The sequence below is a fragment of the Anomalospiza imberbis genome, chromosome 3 (assembly GCF_031753505.1).
Source record: "Anomalospiza imberbis isolate Cuckoo-Finch-1a 21T00152 chromosome 3, ASM3175350v1, whole genome shotgun sequence".
NCBI lineage: Eukaryota > Metazoa > Chordata > Aves > Passeriformes > Viduidae > Anomalospiza > Anomalospiza imberbis.
The window spans coordinates 7,968,008-7,985,536 of record NC_089683.1 but is presented as its reverse complement, the minus strand read 5'-3'; the positions used below and the strand labels follow the sequence as shown (position 1 = coordinate 7,985,536).

At 38.6% G+C, this 17,529-nt stretch overlaps 1 protein-coding gene across 4 annotated transcripts in view; it reads left to right on the top strand.

Annotated features, from left to right (window-relative positions):
* Window positions 1–17,529, top strand: part of KLHL29 (kelch like family member 29) — a 390,113-nt gene that overhangs the window by 302,580 nt on the left and 70,004 nt on the right. For all 4 annotated transcript variants that reach the window (XM_068183349.1, XM_068183350.1, XM_068183348.1 and 1 more), the window contains one exon: window positions 15,638–15,776. In XM_068183349.1, the coding sequence (XP_068039450.1) occupies window positions 15,638–15,776 (139 nt within the window). The remainder of the gene's footprint in view (window positions 1–15,637; window positions 15,777–17,529) is intronic.

Genomic DNA, 17,529 nt, shown 5'->3' with positions numbered 1-17,529 from the left:
GATAGATGGACAATCCTGAGGGAAACCCAGATGTGCTGAAACAGATGTCCAAGGAAGCGAGAAGACTCCCTCACTGGAGCAGCCTGTTTCTGTCTGCAGAAGGAGCCTAGAGACCAAAATTAAGGCCAAATGCCTTTTACACATCTAAATGTAGATTTGATAAATTTCAGCCCAAAATATGTACCCTCTGTAAAAATATGCAAGTGTGTTTATCATAATTTAATTTTGATAAGCGGTATTTTGAGGAGTGCTCTCCTGTCCTCTACCTGAGGGACTGCTGAGGAAAGCAGGCGCATCCTCAGCCGTCTGCTGCAATGCGAACAGAGGTGGACTGAAACAACTGTCAAAGCTGACACATCAAAGATCTTTCTAGCTTTTCACAGCCTTGAGAGAAGACAACCTACTCAGATGCTTTCCTCATTTTTTTCTAATTTTCCAAGAATAGCCCCCTTCTCATTAAAAAAAAAGATAATGCCATTATCTTTCCATCACTCAAGGACCACTGTGATTTTTCTTACTAAAAACAGTGATCCACATGAGATAACATTGATACTGTAAAATAAGACAGAGTTAACACTATATATTGCCAGTGCATGTATAGTGTGTATGTGAAATTATAAACTTGAAAATGGGTGTACAAAATACACATGAAATTGATAAAAGGGCAAAAGGTGTGTTACTTTCCAGTCTAGTAAAAATGAATAGGCATGTACAGAACATTGTTCTCCTCTGCTGGCTTTTAAGGCACAAAGAGCAAATTGAGATGTAGTCTCTCTTTAATGCCATTTTGATTCCTCCCACAGTAACGTCAGTGCCTTCTCTGTGTGTGTGGACAAATACATAATGTTTCTATAAAAGAAACTTAGTTCAGTTCTGGTTAAAAATATTTTGCTGCATTTCTACTATTCATGCAAACCCTATTTTTCTTTTTTAATATAGTTCCATGAAAAACATGCATTTCAGGTTTATTGGTGAAGTTTCCACCCAACCCATCATGGCCAATACTTAGGGCCATGTGTGGTGCTTGGCTTTAGGTGCCAGGGAGGTGACTTGGTGCAATTGAGTTCAAGGAGACTGAAGATAATGGGTCAAACTGTGCTGTACTATGCCATGAGGCCTTTGTTGTTACAGGTCCTAGTGCAGGCTAGTTACCCCTGTGATCTGTTGGGAATGCTGGAAGTCATTCCCAGAGGGAGGAGCTGTAAGGTCAGGCACAGCCCCACCAGACCAGACTGAGTTTGGCCCTGAGCTAGTGATGCCCATACACCACTGCTCTGTGTTGGGCTGTGGTTCTGTCATGCCCTGGCTCCTTTGGAAATCCAGTGTTGCTGCCCTACGCTCCCCTCCAAGGTCTGGAAGTACCTCGTGAGGTGATACGGGCACAAGCTCTGGGGCTGAGTACCTCGAGCATCACATCATCCGGAGTAAAAACCACTTCCATCTCGCAGGAGGTGAGGGGGCAGTTTGTTTTGTGAACTCAGTGCTTTGATTAATCTATTCAAATATTAACATGCCTGGTGAGGTAGAACAAAATATCCTCTGGATTTATAAATATTCATGTACTAACATCTGCTGCATCTGCATAGTTATAACTCTGTTTTCATGGGAGGAAAAGCATCTCTTTGAGGAAGGTCCAAAGTAGCAGAGGGTTTCTCTCGTCATACCTGTCACTTAGCAAGTTCTGTAACTTCTAAAGATCTCTTACAGTTGCATTATTTTAGAGTTAGCCTAGTCCACAAGGATTTAACTCCAGAATAACTGCTGTTAATGTTCCTGGATCATTTTTACTATGTGTATGTGAGGTAGTATATGTTTTTTTGCAACATAAAACAGCCTCTTTGATCATTTGCAGTCTGACTCCTGCCACTGGCACAGTCCTGAAACATCTATGCTTTGTGCAGTTAACAGAGTCAGATTTTCCTTATAGTGTTGACCTCTATCTTTGGTGCTTAAAAACATGCCTTCCATTTTCTTTGGCTTGATACAAGCCTTAAAAACTCCATGACCTACCTTTCTCTTTTTATTTTTTTCCTTGCTTTACAGTTTTACTTTATTTATGGTTATTCTGCTCCAAGATGTCTTTTCACTAGGTTTACTCCTAGCTTTGTTCATCTGAATTTTGCCTCTAAGTCTACTTGGCCTTCTTCTTCCAAGAAAAAAAAATAAAATAGCCAAAAATATAATCAGTCAGTAGATTCCAAACAAATCTATAGTAGCTGGCTTGCTAGTTATTAAAAAAAAATAATTTTTTCAAAAGTTCATCATACTAGAAATCTTTGTTACTTCCTAATTTTTAGGCATGGGAAAGGCATTGTTTCAGTGCACCACCAAATAAGTGGGTGCACAGCAACCATACTGTCTTTTTGCTTTTAAAAAGAACTTAAAAAGATTGTTCCTCAAGTAGTTTCAAATTGAGTCCTGTACTGAATGTCTTTTTTTCCTTCCAGAAGCTCTATTCAGTACTGTACAGTTGTTTTTAAGGAGTTATATTAATTTTTCTCATTTATACAAAGAATACTAAGGACCACAAAATAATGGTTTGGACTATTTCTTGGGTCCATCAACTACAGAGGAAGAAAAACACAAGAATAACTAGAGTTTGCACTTCCAAACTTCCAGAGTTCTGAACTCTGACTTCTTTTACTTGAACCAGTATTAAAGATTGATGTGAAAATGATGTAAAATTTGTGTGATTAAGACAAGAATTGTATAGTCTCCCACAAAGGGGGACTTGGGTCTTGCTTTTATGTGAAGTTGACATTGCAAACTGCTGTTCCCTGGAGAACAAGCAGAGATTTGAAACTCTGATGAATGGATGTTTAACAGAGTAGGTTCTTGCCTTCCTGCTCTATCTTTTTAACCTTTGACATTACTTTGGTTAGTCAAAAGCACTTTGATCCTATTATTTCAAGAGAAATCATTATTTGTCTCTATGACAAATTACAGATAGGTTAAATTTTCAAGAGCTGTTAAGTCCCAGGCTCAGAAGTTATTTAGGCATTTTGAAAAATTTAATCTACATTTTCTGTGTTTTTGTTGTTTTTTTTTTTTTTCATTTCTCAGAGTTCTTGCAGATAAGGACCCCAGGGCTGTTGCTTCACCTTCAGTTTTATTTTACATTTACAGCATTATGAATCTTTAAAAATAAGTTGCAGCCTACCCAAATTACACTTCAGTTGAGCAATTTGGTGTCCTTAGGAATGCACTGAATTATCTTAATCACATTCTCAATGACATATTACTACCTCTAAAAATTATTGCTAGGAGAAAATCACAAGTCTGTAACAAGGAGCTGAAGAATAAAAGTGTAACAGTTAAAGCAAAAAAGGAAGACTAAACAAAAGCCAAGACAGAAGTTAGGTTGGCTAAAAAATTCACATTAAAAATCAAGAAATCAAGAAGCAGTGTTTCTTTGGTGGTATTGCAAGTGTCTCTATAACTGTAATTATTATACAGTACAGCCATGGGGACCAAAATCTGCTCTCGGTTAAAGGGGTATCTTGGTTTAGAACTGGGAAATAATCAGTGTCACTTAAAAAGGCTTTGTGTCACTTTAACTCCATGGGACGCTGCACAGCCACAGAGGCTGAAGCAAGCTCTGATTATGGCAAAGTAGGTACTGCTTGATGGAGTATTGACAGTGTCTTCACTGAAATAAATTGTCCTTGAAACTATTTTTTCCTGTAAAATGCCATTTTAATCAGTTTTTCCCAAACCACACTAATTAGAAAAGTCATTTAACCATCATTAACAAGGTACATATTTCCAGAATTTGTTATGAGAAATGATGTTGTTTCAAAATGTATTTTATATTTGTTATCCAGTTTAATGAAATTTAAATAGCAGGTTGATATGATAGTTCATTAAGATGTAAAATGGTCAAATACACTATTTTCATTTTAGAATGTCATGCTTTTAATTATGTTGTTGCTATTTAGTACTATAAAAACGTCCTATTTTCTAGGTCAATGTTTCATATTTGTGTTACAATTAAAACAGTTTGACATTTTGAATAAAAATATACTAATTCGTTGTATTAATTAAAAATAATTACCTAGGAAAACCATTTCCAAACTAACCTAAAGACGTCAGCACTGTGAGACTTGACAGTTGTGCCATATTGTCACTATTAATGACATTTTTTACAGGAAAGTAAAAATGTACATACAAAGGGGAAAAAAATAAATTAAGAACTATTTTCGTTTTTAAAACTATCCATGAAATCTTCAGTCCACTGAAAGGGTCACAAGTACTTGGAAAGACAAAACCAGCTTTTGAAGTATTGACATTTCATGTGAAACATAAAGGGCAGCTTTTGCACAGGTAGATGTTTGTTCTTCTTCACTACTTGTTGGCCTTCTGCTGTCGGAGCGGGGAGGGCAAGTACACGAGAGGTGGAATCACAAAGCCCTGGAAGTTTAGCCGTAGATTTTTAATGAGGTTGTTCCCAGGGTTGTTAATTTGTATACATAAACTGCTATTGCCACATACTTAAATAAAAGTACCACCATTTTTATTACATGTGTGTGTATGTGTGTGTGTGTGTGTGTGTAAATGTATGGATTGGAGACATGAGAAGAAATGAATGAATCTATAATCACCTCCCCTGAAACTGGTTCAGACACAGCACACACTGATTAGAGACACCAGGTTCTACTGTGTCACAGGGCAATATATCATTGTAGACAAAGTAAATGATCACTAACTGTTCTGTTCCCTAGGAATGCAAAATAAAAATTCAAAAGGCCACAGACAATAAATGGTTGTTATTTCATTTCCAATCCTGTATGTTCCTTTTTGGAGCTTTCATTACTGAGTTTAAGGCTGTCCTTTGTGAGGACTCAGAGGAAGCCTTCCCCTAACTTGGTTGTAAGCCCTGGTTTTGTGTGTCACAGATCAGTGAAGTACCCTATGGATAAACATCTATAAATTCCCATCAAGAATCTTCTATCTAAATTAAATCCTATTATTTTCTGTTTGCCTAAACTCTTACATATCCCCTCTCCAGAATCCTCATGGTTTCAACAATAGTTTCCAAAGATACCTCCCAGCCCTTCACATTTCTTACATTTCACTATCTTTAATGCCCACATTCAAAAGTAGAAACAGTAAATGCTTTCTTGTGTATGTGGCTTTTCAGATCAGTGCAAGGGGCTTTATGGACCCCTGTAAACCTGCAAACTACTGTTGGGCAGCTCCTGTTCTAGATATATCGGTCATTAGCGAGAAAAGCTGCAAGTACCTTAAATTAAAATAGATCTTTGATTTCTCACTAGGACATCCAGAGAAGAAATTCACTTCAATTCTTTTGTGAAACTTTATAACTTTGTCTTCCCAGTGCGGGCTGGAGCCCTGGTGAGGCTGTCATTTGAACTGGAGCTGTGTTGCAGCCTCTTTTGTTCTCTGCTCGCCTCAGATGCCGGCTCGCTGCCTGCTGGCGTGCCGGAGCGAGCGGGATGACTTGTGGTGACAGCTGTAAAGTTGTGGATGGGAGCAGAGAGAGGAAAAAAGCCCTTGTTCAGTTAGGAGGGGTTTTATATCTCTCTGTTGCCATAACTACACAGAAGGAGAAAAACATGCTTCTTTCATGCTTGTCTAGATTCAAAATTGCCTGTTGTCATCCTTTCATAGGTTCAGCACCTTTGCGGCTTGGTTTGAGTAGCATTTTCGGATTATGAAATGATTGTGAAATTTGTATATTGCCTTCACAGTTGAAATTTTGACTTAATCACCATGTTTTCTGAGGTGTTCTTTTGTTTTCGTTTGTTTCTGAAATGTTTTAGCCAAGTCTTATCAACCATCTTCATTATGTGAAAGCCATTCAGCTCTCAAAATAGTCTTTATAAGCTTGCTTAATTCTTAGAGAACCCATAAATTTTAATGCTCATTAAATAAATCTGTGTCCTTTAATCTCAACCAACTTCTTAAAAGTGAATTTTTTTTTTTTAATTCTGAGTTTGGTAAGGCAGCTACTTAAGCACATCCTGATAACTTAATTCTCTGTGAATAGAAACAACATTTGCAGTTAAATGGTTTCTTACATTATCAGCTAATTATGGCTCATATTCTCCTGCCATACTGTACAAACCCCCTGCTCAGGCAACATGGATACTAGGAAGTGACTTTACTAGGATTTACACAAAAATACTTAATAATAATAGAAATACCTTCCAAGAAGTTTGCTTAAAAATAAAGGCTTAAAAATCAGTTTTACCCTATTACAGGAAAACATTATTTAGGCAGAAGTGAGAAAGACATTTTACAAAATGTTTCATAAACAACTATGATGCTGTTAGACTTTGAAAACTTTACAGTGCTTTAAAATGTAGGCAAAAAAAAAAACCCAATTATAAAGTTTTTCACATCTTCAGGACAGATAGAATGTAGATATTTGAAATTATTGTAAGTAGGATGTTGTTTAGATGAAATCTTGACACAAATTATGGCTTTTTTAATGTAAAATACCATGTTCTTAAAGCTCAAGGGGGCCCAAAAACTAGGTTATTTATAATTTTTTCCAAACCTGTAGTCATTTATGATTCTTAGGTAAGTTAAGAGCCCTGTATTTAACTACTACTTCTGTAGATAAGAAGAGTCATGATTGCAGCCCCCCATACCTGCTGAAGGTAGACAGCAGGGAACCAGTTGCTGAAGTGTTGTTGGATTGCAGAATATCCCAGGGAGGGCCTAGGATGGGCCTTGGGCCATTTTCTCTTTTTTTTTCTTAATTTTTTAAATATTATTTTGTAATATTTGATGACACTTATCTGTTCAGATAGTGTAATGAATCACTAAGACTTACTGTAGGGACACACCAAAAAACAGTTCTCTGTGATAAAAGATGTCCACTGGACCAAGAAATACTGTCACATGCATTTAACCCAGTGCATAGCACATGCCTGGCAGTAAACCATCCATGGAGTATATAGGCCTAAATACTGAGATTCAATACTTTGTTATTTATAGATGATGTATAATATCTTCTGAAAGGGTGAAATTTCAGTGCTCAAGATTTGAATGCTTTTATTTGCCTTCATTAGGCATCCTGTACAGCAGTATGTGAATGTTGGAAAATATGTGCATTACCACTGTCTAGTAAAAATGTATTTCAAAGATTTATGTTAATTACACTTACATACATTTTATGAAAAGCCTCAGCCCTACCCCTGTTGAAGCTGGTCAGCCCTGCTTTGTTTAAATGGGCAGAGGAGCAGCTTCATCCTTGCTAAGTGCTTTGAAGTCTTTGATTGTCAGGTGTTATACCTTAGAGTTGTGGTATTTTGGAGGTTGATATTTTTTGCTCTAATAGATGCAATTTGCTCTGGGCACATCACTGATTTGTTTTCAGAAGCCTGTCTTTTTTCCTTTTCTTTTGTTTTCTTTTTTTTTTTTCCCTTTTGGAACACACGTGTTTTGTTTGCTGGCTGGTGGTGCAGATGTGCCTGTGGCTGCTGTTAACACACAACTGGCACCAAATCCGGTCAGTGTTTCACTGCTGCTGCCGTGTCAGGAGCCTGTTGGTGGTCACACCATCAGTTTCACAGACGAGTGTTGCTTGTTCAAAGCCTTCAAAACTGGGAAACATTTAGCTCATGCCTTGCACTACATAAAGAGATCAAAAAGTTCCAAAAGCTATCCCTTAGTCTTCTGCTACAAGCAATTAGGATAATACTGAATCCATCCCAGACCACATAGTAATAAATATTTTAGCCTTCCCTTAAGTGTGGATTGATATTCAGGTCTGCCTGCTGGTAAATAAAACAATCAGAACTAAATTTCCTTTTGAATCTGGGCTATTCTGCATTTCCAGTGCTCACAGATTTTTTTTTTTTCCTTCTCTTTCTGCCTGTCTCTCTCATTTTGTCTCCAGAGAAAATTATTGTCTGCCTGAAAATCAAGTTATAGTGCTAACTGACATAGTGGCATGTTATATATGGAGAGGGGACCGGACTGGCAGTTTGCTAGAATCTCCTGGGCTTTGTTTGCCTTGGCTAATATAGAACAGGCTGCTGCCAACTTTGTATTTATTCAGGGGTGAATCCTGAAAAAAACCCAGCAGATCCTGATATAGGAAGCTACATCTTTATCTCAACATTTCAGTGGGTATTTTTATGCTTGGTCCTTTTCTTGCTGCCTTTCCTTACGTGGATCACAGTGTGTGTTAAAAAATGAGAGAGATCAAATTGTCTCCGTATTCTTTTCTCATTCTTTGCATCCATATATGTAATATAAATGCAGTTCATTTTCAAACCCGGTCACATATGCTCACTGTGCATTTGTAACCCTGTTTGATTATAAATTAGCAGGCATGGATACCATAGAAGACTTCACCTCATAAATCAAAGCAGCCAAGGCATTCTAGCCCCTAGACTCCTTTTTTATTATTTTAATTCATAACTGTGGTACCAAAATCTCTCCAAAGTTGCATCTAAAGCTTTTTTTTTTTTTTTTTCCCTAGAGATTAGGGATGTAGTTCGTCTCTGAATATAATCAGAAAGTATGTTGAAATAGTTCCGTGGCCTAATATAGGGAAATATCAATTCTGTAATATGTGAAGGCAGCCTTGAGGTACTTCCTAATGTCAGTTCCAGTGATGATAATAGCCTGAAAATTAATTTCAAAACATGATATGATGTCTTCCCTGTTTAGTGTATTTAGAAAGCTTCCATTTACACATAGGGTTGCAGTTGTCTTCCTCAAGTGAATAATCACCACAGCTGACTTGTTGACCCTTTCTCATCATAAAGTGAGAAGAATTTGCCTATGTGAACAACAAAAATTTATTTAGCACAACAGGGCATCTCATTGCCAACAGTCCTTTGAGTAGAATTATCATAGACAGACACATACATGTTGTTCAGCAGGATTTAAAAATATTTTCCAACTCTCCAGCATCTGTTACTGTTTTCTTTAGCAGCACAGGTGTCTAACAGTGTCAACACAGCGAAGATCTAGACAGGTTGGTCTGCACTACAAAGTCCTACTGCCGTGGCTGTACCAGCTTGGAGCATGACAACTTCACACCTTGCATTTCACATTGCTGTGCTGACAAAACCCAGCAGAAGATGACTCTCGTTGCCTTTGTTCAGGGCTGGTGTAGTTATGCCAGCAGTGATAGCTCTCCATCAGCATATGCTCCATCTTCACCAGGATGTGTAGCTGGGTAGCACAGGCTCGTCAGGGCACGGCCTTGCCACACTCATGTTTAGTATTGAGCTTTTCTCCGCTCATTTTATCTGGCTTAGGGGCTTAGGAAAGCAAAATGTGCAGATAGCCAGAGCCAGTTGAGCATTTTCATGTGCCTTGGGTGCAGGATGGTGTCCTGTGGAAACTCCATAATGAATAGAGACTATGAGAGGAGGACTGGGCATACCAGTATCATACAGACAGTATTTTACACCTCCATCCCAAGTCTTTATCAGCCTTGGCTCTTTGCAGTACAGTGTGCTTCATCATTTGTCTGCCTCCCCCATCTCTCTGATAAAGGATCCTTACACAGGCAGTCCCAGCTTTCTTACACCCCCTTCTCCCTCTGCTCTTGGAAAAAGTTCAACTGAAATTGAGATCCAATAAGAAAACAAAAAGGTGGAAATATTTATCTGCAACAGATTAGTTCTCACCTTCTGCAAAAAAAAAAAGAAATTACTGTCTGGTCCCAACTAATTATTTCATCTCCCTCAGTAATCCCTGGGGAGAGACAGTACATCCTACGTGTCCAAGCACACAGAACTGGTTGGGTTGTGCCTGAGACAGGCTCTGTCTCTGTTCAACTGCAGACACAGTTCAGGTAACTGGATGTATTAACTCCAGGGTCCAGGAAGGAAACGGAAAATCACAGGGATTCTTCCCCAGAGGGTGGTTTGGCACTGGAACAGGCTTCCCGTTGCAGTGGTCACAGCACCAAGCCTGACAGAGATCAAGAACATTCAGACAGTGCTCTCAGGCTCATGATGTGATTCTTGGGGCTGTCTTGTGCAGGGCCAGGAGTTAGACTCAATGGTCTTTGTGAGTCCTTTCCAACTCTGGCTATTCTTTGACCTGAAACATTCTCATCTGATAGTGATTCTCACCAGGCTTCCCTCATTTCCCTTTCACTTTTCCTTTCAGGCCACAAGATATTAAAGGACCTATTTTTTACCCTCAGTCCCAAGTAAAAAGGTGTTCTCCAGAGGTGTGTGCTTGTCTTCACATCACAAGGAATATTATGTCGCTGATTTTTGTATTTGTCAACTGAGAAACAGCTAACCCCCATCCTGAACATCATGGGAGACCTTGAGGGATGGATGATGATCATCCTGGTCTGCCAGGTCAAGGTGTCTGGAGGAGTGGAGAACAACACCAGCCACAGCAGTGCTGAGAGTGTCTACTTAACTTCATCAGCCTGGCCTAATGAGGCAGCTGAGCATGGAGTTGTTACCTCTCTGCAGCTGCTTCAAGCCACATAGCAACAGCACGAGGGTATATTCAGCAGGTTATTGGGGTACTCTGCAGGCTTTGGGGTTCTCTGTGTGTCTGTGGATGTTGTGGTGAGGAGAAGGACTTGTCAAAGTGGCAAAAAATCCTGAGTTCTTGTGTGGTTCACATGGGAAGGGTTCACCATGGTAAACTCCTTCCTGTTACTCACAGCTCCTGTTTGACTTCTAGATCTTCTGCTTCATGATTTAGTTTCTTGTATCTACCCCTACTCTACCACTATAAAAATAAGCAAGAGTGGGCAGTGCTGGTGCTTAATGGTTAAAATTTTTGTTTTGCATAACTAGAGCATAACCTTGGGAATTAATCTCCATACTTATTAAGGGAAGAAGGTAATTGGATTTGCCTCCTGGTAACTTTTCTTGGCTTTTCCATGTTTTCTGTCCCAGTCATGAAAGCATAAGGCTGTGTGAGCAAGCACTGGTCTCTTGCACGTTCCTCACTAGAATAATTAGTGATGTTTCATCAATTACCCTTTGCAGTTTTATAGAAGGTTAGTTTTCCCAAGTAAATTGTTTCAAAAGCTGTTTGTAAAAATTATTCTTCCATATTTTGTGTCTCATAATATTTTAGTTCTTGCTGCCCTCTTTTAAAGCTTTATCTGCTAGAATTTACATAAAGAGTACTTCATTAAAAATGGAAAGAAACCTGAGAGCTTCCATTGTGCCATGGGAATGTGCATTAGAGAGGGTCTTTAAGTATCCACTCTTCACTGTGCTTAAAATACAGAATAAATAAACTTTGGGAATAAGTTCCTTGTTCATTTTTTATCTCTGATTATAAGTAATTTTTTTAAAAATACTTACTATATAGTTTTTTTTCCCTTTACTTGATCTGCATTATTACACAGTTGTGCTTGGTTTTGTATTTGATCCAAAGCTTGTGGGCTCTTTAGTTTAATTTGTAATTTGTCCATTAATTAAGAGGGAGAAAATGTGGTGTGATGGCTGAAGCTGGGGACCAAGAATCGAAGCTTCTGAGTTCTTCCTGGCTCTGTTTCTGACCTGAGGAAAGTCACTTATACCTTCTGACCTATAATGTCTCTGGGACTCTCAATAATTAAATTAAATGCCCCCAAGCAGTGATAATGGCAAGACAGAAAATGCTCCACAGAGATGTTCAGTTGCAGGTTTCAGGTCAAGTCCCCTTTAGGTTCAGCCACTATGTAGCTCATGTAATTTTGGGGTGTCTCTTGTGCAGTTCTTTATGAAGAAAGTATTCAACCAGTCTTTCACTGAGAGTGATTTAGCATCACTAGTGAAGAAGGGGACAGAAAGGACTGGCTTGGTTTCAAAATCTCATTCCAATGTGTGTGTGTGCACCTGTGTCAGGAAGGGAAAATCCTTTGCACTAGGGTAGAGCAGTGGCTGTGATTTCCTGAGGAGAAAAAACATCAATGCTCATCCTGCTGAAACTCTGCACCTTAACTGTCCTAGAACTTCATTTTTGCCTGGATCTCTTAATAAAACAAGTAGTCAAATGAGGGAAAAAAAAAAAAAAAACAGACAAAGAAAATAAAGTCCATTAGAACAAAGAAGTGAGAGGAATAAATAACCCGGTAGGAAATTCCCAGCACATCCCTTTTTGAAGGTTTCAGGACATTCCATTTGTTTGAGGAAATGCTGAAAATTAGGAGGAGCCCAGAAGAGGGCCTAGCAGGAGACAGCTGAGGTCATTTTTCACTGCCAGGACTGCACTGTGTTGTCTCTTCTTTTACAACTCATCGGCAGGCATTATTACCTGGTGAAAAAATTTGTTTTGCAACTCATCCTGAGTCCTCATAAATCATTAATGCCTGGCTAAGCACAGTGTGAGCATTACAAATTCTCTGAGAATGAGGGCCTATTCTGATATAACCTTGTGTCCAATACTAATGCCTGCTAGTTATTTAGTAATACAAAGGAGCCTGAGCGAGGAAGATCGATGAATCAATGCGGTCTCCTGACTTCCTTCTCCTCTCCACCTGCCTCTCCTCTTCTAGTTCAGATACTGAGCTGCAAAAATTCAGGACCCTTCATAGTCATCTCTCTGTGGGCAGCACTGTAACAATTTAGGGGAACAAGGAGGGAATCACAGCCTTCAAATGTCTGTAGGAAAAAGAGGAGCTTTGGTTTCTGATTAGAACTTGTTCTGATTTCTGGGTTTTTGTGAGCCAAATTGCATCACTGCTCCAGACCTGTTTTCTGGTTTGCATCCCTTAATGAATGCATGCAGCATAAAGCACATTCAAGTGTGTAAAGAGCATAGATAGAAGCTGTGCCCAGGAGTGAGTGTAATTAAAGGGTGCTCAGCAAGTCCAAATAATGAGCCCATTACCTGTGGGAGCTGCTTGGGGAATTAGATGCTCAAACCAGATCTCACAATACTGGAGGCAGCACAGAGAGCACAGCATCAATAGGTACCGTGGCTGAGCTTTGTGTCTTGTTTTTCAGTAACCTTGGCCACAGTCAGGAGTCTAAGGATGGTTTGTACTGATCTGCTTACCCTGAGCTCACTTCCTAAAACCCCCAGCCCATTCAAGACTACAACTAAACTCTGTTCCCTCTCCTCTCCTCTCCTCTCCTCTCCTCTCCTCTCCTCTCCTCTCCTCTCCTCTCCTCTCCTCTCCTCTCCTCTCCTCTCCTCTCCTCTCCCACAGGATCCATCTGTGCAGTTGCTATTCACACAGTTGTGCCCTTTGAACACTGTAATAATTGATCATGAGCTTTAAAAGAGGGAAATGGAATGAGGTGAGGTGGAGATTGACCCTTTGTGTAAGTGTAATCTTAAACTTGTATGACTTAGTCATGGATAGAGCCCTTGTCCTGAATGGCCTCTGCAAGGAAGGTTCTAAAGTCACAGATACAAGAGAAACAGAACTTGAATAGGAACTTAGGAAAAGTGCAAATAGGGGTCAAGAACAGTGGTTGGATAAATTTGAAAAGGGGAGAGAGTATCAGAAAGTTTAGAGGGAAAAGTAACAGCCTTTAAGACATGAAATGATAGAAAATTGATGTGAGGAAAATGTCGTTGCTGTAAATGAAAGTGGGAAAATGGACCATGACAGAGAATGGGGGAAAAATTGTTCATATATGAAAAGGGACAGAAAAATGCTTCCTCCATAAATATATGCAACTGATAAAGCACCTGGTGCTGTTCCTGTGAAACCAGAGACCTCAGTCACTTTGGCCCTCAATCAAGTATAACACCCCTTGTGCCCAAACCATGCTTGATCTTTAGCTGAGGCCCGAAGTGTTCCTTGTGCAGTGAGACTTCAGGCATCACACCTCCAGCAAAAGCCTGAGACTCCCCTGCACCGGAGTGAACATTCAGATCCCATTTTAGGTTTTGCTCAAAATGTATCATTGTGTTGTACCTCAGCTGAATTTGTTAAAAATAGTCCCTGCTACAGCACCCACAGGACAAAGTGGTTTATTTTCCCCTATTACAGATCTGACAAAAGCCTGCTGTTATTTCTGTGCCCTCTCTAATGATCTGCTTGCTCTCTGGAGAGCACTGACCCATTTCAGCATAGAATAATTAGCCTTTCAGACACTACTGTGTTTCCATTAAATAGACATAAATGTGCAAGGTGACATTTATTTACTTAGGCCTTAAAAATATGCACCACAGATGTTGGGGCTTGGGAGAGCTTCAATTTCTTTTCATGAAACAGTTGTATATTTGCATGCTTTTGTGTCATTAAACCTAGTGCTTGGCTGAAATGATTCCTGTTGAGTTTCCTTGGGGAAGCGGGAGAGCACGGGGATTATTTGGGTCTGGGTTTCACCATGAGACCCTTTGGCAATGCTTTGGCAGCTCTTGCTCAAGCCTGTCAGTAGCTTTGAGCACAGTTAGAGTTAGACACCCTTGAGGTCCCTTTTACTTCATGTAAGGACTCCATGTAAGGAACTGCTGTTGATTTACAGATCTGTTTGAAGAGGAATGTGTTCAGGGTGTTACACTGAGGAAATGAGAACCTTGACCTATTGCAAACATAAAATAAACCCAAAGTCCTTTAGTATTTAAAATCAGCTCTTCTGTCATCTTGATCACTGGCTTCTGAACCACCAGGCTATTGCCCAGGTGAAAAGTATATTATTCATCTTGATAGCCACTTTAGTCTGCAAAGTTGCAGGAAAGTCTTAGCCTTAAAAGTCCAGGCAGCATATAAAACATGTAGGTTGCCTAGTAGTTCAAATCCCCACATGGAGACATGGCATGCTATCTTTTTGTTCCATTAGCACCAATAGACTCTATAAAAGGAGACATCACGCAAGGTAGGTGCTTTATTGCAGGATGGAAACACTTTCATAGGTTATTTTAATCATTATGATTCTTTCATGATGTGTGAAAGTTGATTGTTGCTGTAAATGAAGCCATTGAAGGCTAAAAAATAAAAATGCTGTGATGGTAAAAATCCTTGGAGTGCAAAAAATAGGAATTGCTATAAAAGGCAGTAATTTATTCTCTGCATGAGATTTTTTTCTTATCATAAGGATGCTTTAAAGCTAATAATGAACATATACAATTGTAGTCTATATAGCTGAGGTATATTGCAAGGTGCATTGATAATTTAGCTAATTTTTATGCACTGTAATTTATATATTATTTAGAAGTGCTATTTTTTATGTCAACTGGGAGGCTTAACACATTTTTACTATGTTAAGGATAAGTTATTTTTGCAGGTCTTGTGGTTTTATTATTTTGACCCATATCCAGTTCATATTGCATCATAATACCATTTTTACTAATATTATTCTAGTATGTTCAAAACTTATTTCCATTTGGATAGAAATTCATTAGCTCTTGATTTTGATTATAACAAATTATTTTATCTTTTCTGTGATAAGGCATTATCTGTGTTTCTGATTTGCTAATGCTGAAATATTTTATTTTTATTTTTAACCCTTCCAAATTTAGGAATTGTTTTTGCCTTTTTTTTTCTGTGTATATATATTTCCATTGTTTAGACCTACTGGTTCCTGCTTTTTTCTTTTTCTTTTTTTTTTTAATATGTTATGTTCGTAACTTCTGACTGTCTGTGTTGAGCTAATCTTACCAACAAAAATATCAATTGTTTCCTGTTTCTCTACTTCTTTACAAAAAAAAATGAAAAGTAAAAAGTAAAAATAAAAAACTCTTAATGGGAACCCTGGCACTGTCTGTCTTCTCTGTTCTGCAGAAATGTTGAAGGAGTTGAACCAGCAACGCAGAGCGAAAGAGTTTACAGACCTGAAAATTATTGTTGAAGGCAAAGAGTTTGAAGTCCACCAAAATGTTCTAGCTTCCTGCAGCTTGTATTTCAAGGACCTGATTAAAAGGTTTGCCTTCCTTCCAGCTGTGATCTGCTCTGTTCTTTTGTAGGGCGCATTTGTGTCGCTTTTTTTTCCTCCCCTCTCTTGCAGGTTTATGAAGATTGAATCTCCTGTCACAGAGCCAGTAGCCATTCTTTCCACCTCCTCTGAATGTATTTCCAAACTGAGGCTCAGATCCATTTGTTACACATCTGACTCGTACAGTGTAATTATTTCTGATGAGTAGAGGCTGGTTTTGGCCGAAGAAAGTGTTCCACCACTGAGAGATCTAAGATTTAAACTCCACTGCTAATGGTGATTCAGTCCACAACTAAAAGCTACTGCTGTCAATGTTTGCAAGGGACTCTGTCACACACGACAAAAGTCTGTGCTTCAGGCTGCAGAAAGCCATCAGCATTCAGGTGAACGGTGCTGAGACATCTTGCAAATAAAGCATTTGGAGTACTGTCATCCCTTCACCCTGAAATCTTTGTTACATGTTTTTGTGTGGCTTTTATGGGCAAAGGGATTGATATTTTTATTATTTGGGGACTTCTAAAAGAAGAAAAGACAACTGATTAATTTCTCTAGAAAAAAATCAGAAATAAGATTATTTTCTGGTCAAAATGTAGCTCGGTCTGCATGTTGGACTAACAATAGCTTTTTCATACAAACACTTCAGCTTAGAGTAGGTACAGTATGTACATTTTCTAAACATCATGTCTCCACCTTCGCATTTTCCCCCCTCTGTTTCTAGCTGATTGATTCTAAACAGTGCATGATAATCTTTTTTTTCCATTACATTGATTTTTCAATTTGTATGCTTCATATACTTGCATAGGAATAAATTGGTACTCTTGTATTATTAGTAAGTTAGAGTAGCAAGTAGGGAGGGAAAAAAACACAAGGATAACTTTCATTTTTCTCTCAATCATCAGCAAATTAATGCAGCTGCTGATTTTGCCTTGCAGTATTTTCCTGAGCAGACTGAGCCTGGACTGTGCTAAAAAATGGGATTAAAGAACATTTTGCTTGCTTCAAATCCTGTATTTAAATTTTGCCAACTAACACAATAGTGACTGTATTTTATTTCAGGATGGCATATTGGCTGGTATCTCCTTTCAGTGTATTGTGTCCTTTTGCACAAAGCTGGTTCTATAATTATGGATATATATTACATTTCTATGATATAACTGTACTGACTGCCTTATCAATTATTCATAAAAAATATGTTGGCCTAGGAAGCATGTCTTTTCCCCTCTGTAAATCTAATGATTGCTAGCAGTAGCTATGCCAGATCATTCCTGTCCTTTCTCTTCTGTCTGCTCATTATTATTTAATCATTAAGGCTACAGTATATGCTTTTCAGGGTGATAAAGAGTAGAGTCTATGGGAAAAGAAAAATTATAGAACCAACTTACAGAAACCAAATCACTGACTGTCCAAAGACTGTCATTTGGATTTTGTTGTGATGACATCTGCTTGTGTGCAGAAGTCACCAGGCAGCATCTATTTCTAGAAGCACACTGACGAATCTTGCTGCTTTATTATTTAGTTATTAAATGGAGGTATACAATAGATTGAGCACCGCTCTGTTATGAACTTAGTTAAAACAATATAAAAAATTAAATTCCTAGATTTTGTGAAAGCAAAAGCCTAGTTTTCAATACATATTGTCTTTCAGCTGCCCACATAAGGTTTGCAAGAAAAAAATAGTGGAAGGTTTAGCCTGTTTGCTAAACTCACCACTTTTTGCCTTCTTTCACATCATCAGCAGCAA